This window comes from Nestor notabilis, unplaced genomic scaffold (genome assembly GCF_000696875.1).
Source record: "Nestor notabilis isolate BGI_N333 unplaced genomic scaffold, ASM69687v1 scaffold23453, whole genome shotgun sequence".
NCBI classification, from domain to species: domain Eukaryota; kingdom Metazoa; phylum Chordata; class Aves; order Psittaciformes; family Psittacidae; genus Nestor; species Nestor notabilis.
In genome coordinates, this window is record NW_009923684.1 from 1 (window position 1) to 10,080 (window position 10,080).

The following is a 10,080-nucleotide window of genomic DNA, read 5'->3' on the forward strand; positions in this document are numbered from 1 at the left end:
CTCCTTGTTTTATACAAGCTGTGTCTGGAAATTCCTGGGGGTTTTGCCCACTTCGGTTTCATGAAAACATGCTCAGTTAAACTCACCCCGAGTAATCACTACTTGGGGGTTGTTGTTTTTTTTTTTTCAAGCGGTGCTTGACAAGATAAGCTGCCTTACTGTTCTGCTCATTTCATTATGTCTATGCTTGTATATGCAAGTAACGCTAAAAAAATATCTTTTTATATAGTTTCTTGCATCACTTTAGTGTTTTCAGTCTTCAAAAAGAAGTTTAGTTTAACTCCTTCTGGTTTTTTTAGCTGTGCAAAACTTGATCAGTTTTGGTCTCATAGTCTTACTTCTGGTAGTGGCTGTGTGAATTAATGTCCAGCTTATATAGTAACTTCTGAGTGTGTTTTCCAACTAAGTGTATGCAAGAAAACACACATGGAAATATAGAATCATATAATAGTTAGGGTTGGAAGGGACCTTAAGATTGTATGCTTCTTTTTAGCTAATTGCATGTGGAATAAAACAGCAGACAGTTGTGAGTGCATGGTCCAAGCAGCCTTGAAGGTTACATGTGGAGTTTTAATTTCCTGTTTATGTAGTCCTTTTCTGTCAAAGAAACAAAAAAAAAAAGGTAACTAGTCTTACTTTGTGAAGAAGTACTTTATTCTGTTTTTATTTGAGAACTAGTTTTGGCTTAGTTTGATTGCCTTCAATACCCGTAACAGTAGGTGCACCACAGAGGTAGCTTTCTGGTTTTTGAGTGGGATCAGTGCTTTTAAATTAAAAGAAGATCAAAGTTGGTCACGTTGTGTGCTTGTGGGGAGCGTGGGAGAGATGGGAATAGTAACGTGAAGGTATTTGCACTTGGCAAAAGAAGACAGACATGGATTCATGCAGCTGGATGATTTGTGGGTATGAGTAGTAGGCTTAGCCTGTAGAAAATCATATCCTAACTTTACCAGATAAATGAAATGATTGGGAAAAGATGCTATCTAATGTGTAGCCACATAAAGAAAATGTTATACTGGTATACACTGGTATACACCATGACTAATCTAACATGTTTACAGATGATAGTTTCACGGCATGCTTGGAGGAAGGTGGGACTTGCATAGTCCTAGATGGGAAAGATAATGTTGCTGGGACTGACTCTTGGGAATAGCAGCACATCAACTTTGCCTGGTGTGCATTTCTGTGTGTTGATGGACTTCAGTCTCTGGCATGGCCAGTCACGGTTGGGGTTTCTAGGGTGTTGTTATCTTGGAGCAGGGGAAGAAAATTATGTAAACCCAACAGAAGACGCAATATTTATTTATCAGTGGACGTTTGAATTACAGACTTTGCTAGCAAGCATTTTGTAGATGTGGGAAAAACAATTATGATCCTCATGCTTATTTTTTTAAATGGCACCTTCGTTTTCGTTTCAGTTTTGTTTGGCTATGCTACCACAGTTATTCCTCGTGTGTACACATACTATGTTTCTACGGCACTGTTTGCAATTTTTGGCATCCGGATGCTTCGGGAAGGCTTGAAAATGAGTCCAGATGAGGGTCAGGAAGAGCTGGAGGAAGTTCAAGCAGAAATTAAAAAGAAAGATGAGGAAGTAAGTCATAAACTTTCTGTGAATTATGGCTGATGAAACAGTTACAGCCATGAAGCTACAGAATGGCACTGTCATGTTTGGGGTGTTCAGTTGTGTCTGCAGTTGATAATTTGACACAGAAAACATTTAGTAAATGGGACAGAAGTGAGCCCTGGCGGCTGTTTCCACAGGTGATTCCAGTTTCATGGCAAGCCTGGCTTCTCAGGAGAAAAGGGACTTTCTCCATAGAGGGGGGGAGGTGGGGTGGGTGTTTTTATTTATTCCTTGATACATTAGCAGGGAGGACATGAACAGTTTACTCCTGCCTCTACTTTCATTTCTTTATATGGGCAGGCAGACAAATGCTGAAATTTGTAGTGCTGCAGCAAAGTCTCTGTTATAATAACTTTCTAAATATACTGGCCCACTTTTAAGCAGTAGTGTGGAGTATTAATCTTATTTCTTTTAAGTTTTGGGGTTTTTTTTCATCAATTTTATAAAATCCTAATGTGAGAGCTGCTGCTTGGGAAGAGGGGGATCCCAACAGGAGGAAATCTGTGGTTATAAACCAGGTGTCATTCCTATTGAAACTGCTGTATAAGTGCAGGCAGTACCAGATGGACAATAACTGGAGGTTAGAGGTGATAACAAGTGTATATATGTGTTCACACATGTTGGTAGTTTTATAAATGGTGTCTAATATTGATAATGCAGCAGTCAGTGGCTAGTAACATTGCAGATACTGAATAGCCAGCTTTACTGTTTAAATATTTAATTCATGGTGTTCAGATGGCATTTTTAATCTTATGATTGATTGATTGGGTTTTTTTTCCCTTGTCCTCCACAGCTTCAGAGAACTAAACTGTTAAATGGGCCAGGAGATGTGGAATCGGGGCCAGGCACCACTATACCTCAGAAGAAATGGCTACATTTTATTTCTCCAATCTTTGTCCAAGCTTTTACTTTAACATTTTTAGCAGAATGGGGTGATCGTTCCCAATTAACAACCATAGTGTTGGCTGCCAGAGAGGTGAGTGCTGCAGAATGCTGCTGTTCTTCTGCTCTCTTTGGGTTGCCCTCAAGAGAAGTGGGAGAGACAAAACCCTCTTGTGGAAGGAGGTATCAGATTTTCACACCTACTGCCTTGCTGTGCCTTATTTAGAGTTACATCTGTGCCAGGACCTGAAAATAAATGCACTGAAGCTCTATGTCATATTAAAACTATCATTATGTGATTGGGACTGCACAGGCATTTCTGGAAATAGTTGTTTTTCTATCATGCAGCTGAATACAATTGTTTTTTGTTAGTGTTGAGAGATGTTACAGAACAGATGTTTCTTTGATCTGTGTGGTACAGTTTTAACACAGTAGCTTTAAAAAGAAACCTTTATCCCACCAAACTTAAAGCTGGTCGAAAAACACCTTTTCTTAAAAACCTAAGTGAATATGGTACAGTGTATAGAACAAAAGTAAACCCTAAACTGCTGTGCAGTAGGTAATACTGTAAATGAAACTGTGTTCAGCATGATGATTGGAATGTATATTTAAAGAAAAAATAAGGTTTATAGTCAACCTTTTAATAAACATAAGTAGCTTACCTGTGCTCTTTCATGCCTTGAGATAATTTGCATGTCTGCCCTAGGACTCATGCTTCGTTCAGTGCACTTCCAGACCTTCCCTAGGGATAAATCAGGACTGTGTAACGAAGGAGGCTATAATCTGAAGGAACCTCTTGTCTCTGCTGCGGTGTATGCTCAGTGCTGACAAAGCAGGGAACAGCAGGATGAGAGGGTAATCTCATTGTTCAGTCAGTTACATGCCATCTCAGAAATGAGGAATTGTTACTGCCTTTGCCCAGATTTTATATATTGCTTAAGCCCATCTTTTCACAGGTGGTTCTTAACTTCTGGCTGGCATTTTCTGAGTGTTCCATTAAGAAGCATCTTCAGACTCTGTGGTCTTCTTTGTGAAGTGTTGAGCATTGCAACTAAAGACTGGGATGCTGTGCCTTTAGCACGTGAAGTGTTTGTATAAGTGCTACAAAAACAAATACTACAAAAAATGGCTTGAAGATATCTTGATCTTGGCTTTTAAAATCAGTGAATGATCTGGATAGTTTTTCATTTTGTCTGTGGGATGGTTTTATACTCCCTTATTTCGTAATATAGTCAGCTAAATCCTTAGCTGAATACTTCACAGACACATAGGAGCATTACAGAAATGCTTATGAGAAGAGAAATTATATTTGAGCAGTGTGGTAAGTCAGCTGTGACCATACATTCTTCAGAGAAAAGAAGAAAACCCAAACCTCTGTGACTGCTCACTGAGTAGTGTCTATCCTGTCACAACAAACAAAATGTGGCCCCTTTGGAGGAGAAAAGGGTGATAATTTGGCTGTTTCAGTGCATACACCAGGGGAATAAATTAAGTCTGTCTTCATGAATCAAGTCCTTACAGCAGTCCTTAAGAACTTGATTTTACACCTTACTAGTTTACTGTGTATAAGACTTGTTCATTTGTCTAAGGAAGCAGAAAAGGAAACTCAGTAGTGTCCTACTAGACTGGCTTTGCCTTGGCTGCTGCATCTGAGCATGCTTTTGCTTCTGGAGACTATGCTGAGGGAAACCATTGTAACTTGGTGTCTGCCAGGGCATGGGATGTGGGGTGAGATCCACCCTCATCTGGGGGGGCTGTACAGTTATCTGAAAAGGAAGGTGGGGGGTGGGAAATGGGGATCTCCAGGAATTTTGGATCCTGATCCTGGAGGCAAATATGTTGTGCTGGCACAGTCCTGCTTCCAGCCCGTCTATTGGAGATTTCATGCATTCCTCATGTGATGACAGAAGCTCTTTTTTCCTCTCAGAGCTTAAAGTCTCACTTAGAAATGTGCAGGATACCCAACGCTACTTTCCCTCATTCATCTTTGTGCAGCAGAAAGTCATGCTCCTGCCTTGCTTTCACTGTCAGTTATTCAAAGACTCTTCTCTGTGTCTAATGCTGAAGTCTTCTGTGTTATAACACATTTAATACGTGTGTGTAATTTGTAAGTGGATCTGAGAAAGCTCTATGTGCAGTAGAGTTCATGTATTGAGCAGCTGCTTGCTATGCAGTGATGTGAAAGCTGTTGTTGACAGTAAACTTTGAAAACAATTTTTTACCCTCTGGAAATTCTTTCCTACTTCCCTCTCTGGATGATTGGGACGGGGGAGCAGAGTGTAGAGCACAAGCTTCTGAAGCCGGACGTGGGACTTGGAATGTTTTAGCTGCTGAAAGCTCGAAAGCTTTCATTTGCAGTTCATGGATTTATTTTCCTTTATAGTGAGGTTGGTGTTCTTCCAGCTGATGCATGCTGTGTTTCTCAACAGCTGCCACTTCCCCTCCAGAGGTTGCATAATTGTTTCAGTACAGCAGAGTGATTTCTGAATCTATATTTAACAACTTGAAGATGCTTCTTGGCTGAAACATTCCATATGCTCCTGTACTAGTCAGGTTTAGGTTTAAGTCTGTCTCACTAGCTGATGTACACTGTACTGGTTTTGAAGGCAGTGATGGATAGTGGAGCAGAGCAAACACCAGAGAGTCCTCTGTGCTTGATATTGTGCAACCAGGGACCCCAGGTGTTGCTCCTTCATGGCAGTGGGTTGTCATAGGACTAGAGGGTTTTCAACTGTGCTAATGTTGCCCTCCTGTGTTTTTCCCTCAGGACCCCTATGGCGTGGCAGTGGGAGGCACAGTGGGGCATTGCCTATGCACTGGTTTAGCAGTTATCGGAGGCAGAATGATAGCACAAAAAATATCGGTTAGGACTGGTAAGTGAAAACTGACTCCTGCCAAAACGATTCAATGATGTTGGTAACGTCTGTGATGTGAATGACTGTACGTGCTTGGGAACAGTGTTTCTCAAACCTTTTGGAAAACCCTAAAACCTCAAGTTTGAAGCCTGTGTGTTCCATCCCATCTCCCCCTGCCCTGCTGTGTAGTGAGTGAGCTTCCCTGGGGGGTACCCGGCACTGTCCCCAGGGCTCCTGTCCCTCCTGCTGGGCAGAGGCCGAGCCTGCGCAGGATGTGGGTGCATCTAAGGGGTCCAGCATTAATTGAGCTTAACAGTTCACTGACTCTGATTTAAGGTATTGTAGCTCCAGGATTAAAAATGGGCAGAGGTGAAGCATGTTTTGCTTCACTATTAGCTGGCTAGCAGGAGACCACAGGAAGGAAATACAGTATTTTGGATAGTTGGTATTTATTGTTCAACAGTGATAATGGAAATTGTTACAACTGAGTGCAGACCTTCGGGTGAGCATGACAACTGTGTAGTTACAAGTTATGCCAGCCATATAAAAGCTTTAAAAGCTAATCTGTGTGGCATACATGTGTTTTTATAATACCTGCTATCTGTGATAGGAGGGACCAGCAAGGTTACACTTAGATTAGATTGCAGTTTGCTTCAGCTGTCCATCCTGTCATGTGGTGAGATTTCTTGCTCCCAGGAAGGATTCTGTGAAGCTGCTTCCTATAAATGCTCACTCTGAATACTTCTTCTGCAGTTGCAAAGGTTGTTAAAAACCAGCTTTGCTGCAAAAAGTGAAATGTGCGTTCTGTGGTGTCTGTTTGCCAAGGAAATTGGTGACAAAATGCTAATCTCACGATGATTTAATATGCTCCTAGTAAGCTCAATGTGGATCTTTGGCCACAGGACTAGCCTTGTTAGGTTAGACAAAAGAGCTGTAGAGCCTGTTAGTTTGTTTGGAGAAGAGTAGGAGAACATACACAGTGGGGCTTTTCTGGAATACTGTCCTACCCTCTAGCTGATTGTGGCCATTGCAAACAGCTAATGTTTTTTATACTGTCTCTTTCAATGTAGTTACCTGAACTGTTCAGACCATGCTCATTAGTATGTCACTCTAACTGGTGGCTTCCTTCAGCATGAGAATATTGTATCTTATTTCCCCCCATTCAGCCAAATACACAACAGGAGGTGTCAACCTCAATTTTATACTAGCTAAAGTAATAAAACAAAGTTTCCTTCTAAGCACCAGAATATATTCTTGTGGATGCAGTTAGGCAGTGGGGTGGCATGTGGGCATCCTGACACTGAGCTGGAGACAGTGTCCGCAATTCACAGCATGAATTTTAAATTAAGGATATTTGGGCATTAAAAATAAATCTGTAATGTGTCATGGAAGATGTTTAACTCTCAGTTTCTAATCTCTTTTTGGTTTGTGTTTCTTTTCAGTGACAATCATAGGAGGCATTGTATTCTTAGCATTTGCATTTTCTGCACTATTTATAAGTCCAGACTCTGGTTTTTAAACTTTTTCATCACTGCAGAGGAACAAGGATTGGAAGCATCCAGCAGAGATCCTTGTGCATTTTTGTATATAATGTACAGAATTGTAGTTGAACAAGCACTGGAGATGAGACACTGAACTTTTTATAGCGGATGATTCATGGGACTGACACGTTCATGGACAGCTTCTGCAGAGGACATCTGCTTGTTGTCTGGTTTGTTTATTCTGTGGTGCCTGCTCCCTCGGTGGGATGTGTGTGGTTTTCTTGCTTGCTGGGCCTGGCTCAGCTGAGATCTGAGGATCCACTCTCTCGAGTGTGGAGACTTCCTCTGTTACACCCGGCCACTTTCCCTGTTTCTTCAAGAGCTGATTCTTAAGGCTTCCCGAAGCAGGCTGTGGCTTGTTCCATGTTGCTCAACAGAAGGCGTTAAGGAGCAAACTGCTGCTGGCTCCCACCTCCAAGGACTCTGTTTCCAGGGTGCACCAGGGCTGGATCATCTAAGCCAGAAGAAACCTGGGAGCAGTTCCTATACCATTGAGTGGCTGAGCCACCAACAGAGAATTTTATAAACTTACTTTAGAGGGAAAACTTCTCTATCAGGGATTTTTATCAGGAAATCGAAGTGTGGTGATTAACAACCTACCATGGTCAATATGCAATCTGTCTGGCGTTAGTATTATTTGACTTTTGTATTTTATTTTGAAATATTAAAGTATATGGAAAGTAATAAAATGGTCCAACTTCACAATGTTTCATTCCCAGGACTGAACAATAATGGAATTCTTAGATTTAGATGTGTTCCTGTTTTTCTTTTTAGGAATAGAAATGTAATCTGGAAGAGTATTAATAAAATATAGTGTCTCCATTTGAGTTATTTTCAGTATTGTTTTTGATGGTTCCTGTAATTCCTGCCACAAAGGTTTATCTAGTGATTGTGTAGTTCAGGTGAGGAAAGTGTACTAAATTTGTTTTGGATACTGAGAAATGCCAGTGTTAAAAAGATTTTCAAAATCTTGAGCGCTGAAGATGTGTGCAAAAACACGGGCTGAGAGAGTTGGGCTTGTTCAGCCTGGAGAAGAGAAGGCTCCAGGGAGATCTTAGAGCAGCTTCCAGTGCCTAAAGGGGGTCTACAGGAAATCTGGAGAGGGACTTTTTACAAGGGCAGGTAGTGACAGGAAAAGGGAAATGGGTTTAAACTGACAGAGGGGAGATTTAGATTAGACATTAGGAAGAAGTATGAGATCTCAGGCAGAAGCTCTTCCCTGTGAGGGTGCTGAGGCCCTGGCACTGGTTGCCCAGAGAAGCTGTGGCTGCCCCATCCCTGGCAGTGTTCAAGGCCAGGTTGGGCAGGGCTTTGAGCTACCTGGTCTAGGGGAAGGTGTCCTTGCCCATGGCAGGGGGGTTGGAGCTGGATGAGCTTTAAGGTCCCTTCCAACCCACACTGCTCTGTGATTCTGTGCTTAACATGCTTTCCTCTGTTCTTCAGTGATCTGGATTCTGAGCTAATGGCCTAAATAACTCCCCAAGATCCACTCAGTAGCGCTCTTGTAAAATAGAAGATATGGTTTCTAATGCTATGAATCTGCCTTTCGTTGAAGCTGAATATGGAGCATTACAGATGTGACCTTTGCAGCTCACAGACAGAGCAGTCCCTAATTATTCTTCTAGGTTTCTCTGGCAGAAGAACCCCTTAATGCCCCGTTTCTCACACTGGAGACTGGAGCAGCACAACGCCTGTCATGCACAGTGGTATGGAAACAGGCTGCAATTTCAGGCTCCAGGTCTGGATGTTCATGCCTTGGCCTGAAGGCAGGGAGCAGCTGGCAAGGCCCGTGCTCATTACTGGGTGAGGCACTGTGCTGCTTTGGTGCTGTGGGTTGTAGGGTTGGGGTTTGTGCTCTTTGCTGGTGGTTGGATTGTTTTTCTTCCCTTTCTTCTTTTGAACCAAGCATTGCAGCCAGAACCCGCAGCCTCTTCCTTGCCACAGCCTGGAAACATACTCTGCCTCTGTTATGTGCAACCCTGTATGTGCTGCTTAGAGCTGCTTTGACACGGGAACAGTTAGGACCAGCAGCAAAATGAAGCTCTGTTTATCATGGTGGTTGCAGAGGTGAGTGTGAAGTTGCGTAGCAAATCTCTGCAGCTTCTAAGTTTGTGTTGTACAGTTACACACGATGTGAAGCGCTGCTTTTGACCAGTCATGGCAGTGTATTTGACTGCTCTAGTGCTAGCTGGGCCGGAAGCAGTTAGTCTCAACAGTGGTCTCTTGGGCTTTTTAAAAGCACAAACATTGACTTATCCTTGGCAATGTATTATAAAACTAGATAGCTCATGAAACCTTAGTGAAAGCTTTGAAAGGTGCTGTAGCAGTTGCTACTAGTTACAGTGATTTAATGTTGGCAAGTAGCTGCTAGAATGTTTCCTGATGTGAGGAATCTCTTTGGGCTGTCACAGGAGCCTGCTGAAGGCAACCAAGGACTCCACTGGTGTGTCTTCAGCAGCCCTGCGTCTGCTGTGCTTTCTCTGGCACAACAGGGGTCCCTCCACAGCATCTCAAGGCACTCACGCCCTCATGCCTGGTTCAGGGGTTGGGATTTGAGTGGCTTTCATCATACATTGTTCTTGTACTTCTCGTGCCTGGCATCAGGGAGGTGTGTGGCACTGTTCTGTCTCATGTACCTGGATACTCAGGATCCAGGTAATACCTTCAGGAGTGCTCTGTGCACATACATACATACGCGTATCTATAGATACATAAAAAGTGTCTTACCCTTTAGGGTGAGTTTGCATCAAAACCTTCCAGATTTTGTTAAAGCTTTTCCTCTGTCCATCCGTTTCTCAACATAGCAGGTATCCTTAGGAGTGGCAGGTACGTGTGCTGCTGGTGCCGGGAGGTAAGCGTGCTTACTAGAGCTGCAACATGTCTGGGACACGCTGTGGGCCGTGTCACTGGCTCCTGGGCTGAGGTGTCCTGCGCCGGTGTCAAAGGCAGAACGTGAGCAGCTCGGGGCTGACGCTGCAGTGACTTGTGACGAGCTGACAGGTTGTGTTCTGACTCTTGAGATGCTGATACACGTGAGCAATAGTCTGCTCCCTGCCCGTCCTTTCCACACCCTGTGCCCGAAGTGGAAGATACTGATCTCTTAGTGAAAGAAACTGTCTCTCTGCTGCTTATACCCAGAGATAAAGTGGGAACTGTGGGGCATGTCTGAGCTAAG

General features: G+C 43.0%; 1 protein-coding gene across 1 annotated transcript; it reads left to right on the top strand.

Moving 5' to 3' along the window:
- The first annotated feature begins 1,369 nt into the window (after positions 1-1,369).
- TMEM165 (transmembrane protein 165) lies at positions 1,370-6,962 on the top strand. The gene is made up of 4 exons (XM_010012280.1): positions 1,370-1,594; positions 2,421-2,603; positions 5,277-5,382; positions 6,807-6,962. Exons 1-4 carry the CDS (start codon positions 1,370-1,372, stop codon positions 6,881-6,883), a joined length of 591 nt encoding a protein of 196 aa, XP_010010582.1. The 3' UTR covers positions 6,884-6,962.
- Positions 6,963-10,080: the final 3,118 nt, after the last annotated feature.

Excerpts from the sequence above, each read along its gene's own strand:
- TMEM165 (XM_010012280.1), top strand. The coding sequence starts at position 1,370 with ATGATCCTCATGCTTATTTTTTTAAATGGCACCTTCGTTTTCGTTTCA. Across the intron at positions 1,595-2,420 it reads TTAAAAAGAAAGATGAGGAA|CTTCAGAGAACTAAACTGTT; the intron begins GTAAGTCATAAA and ends TGTCCTCCACAG. Across the intron at positions 2,604-5,276 it reads TAGTGTTGGCTGCCAGAGAG|GACCCCTATGGCGTGGCAGT; the intron begins GTGAGTGCTGCA and ends TTTTTCCCTCAG.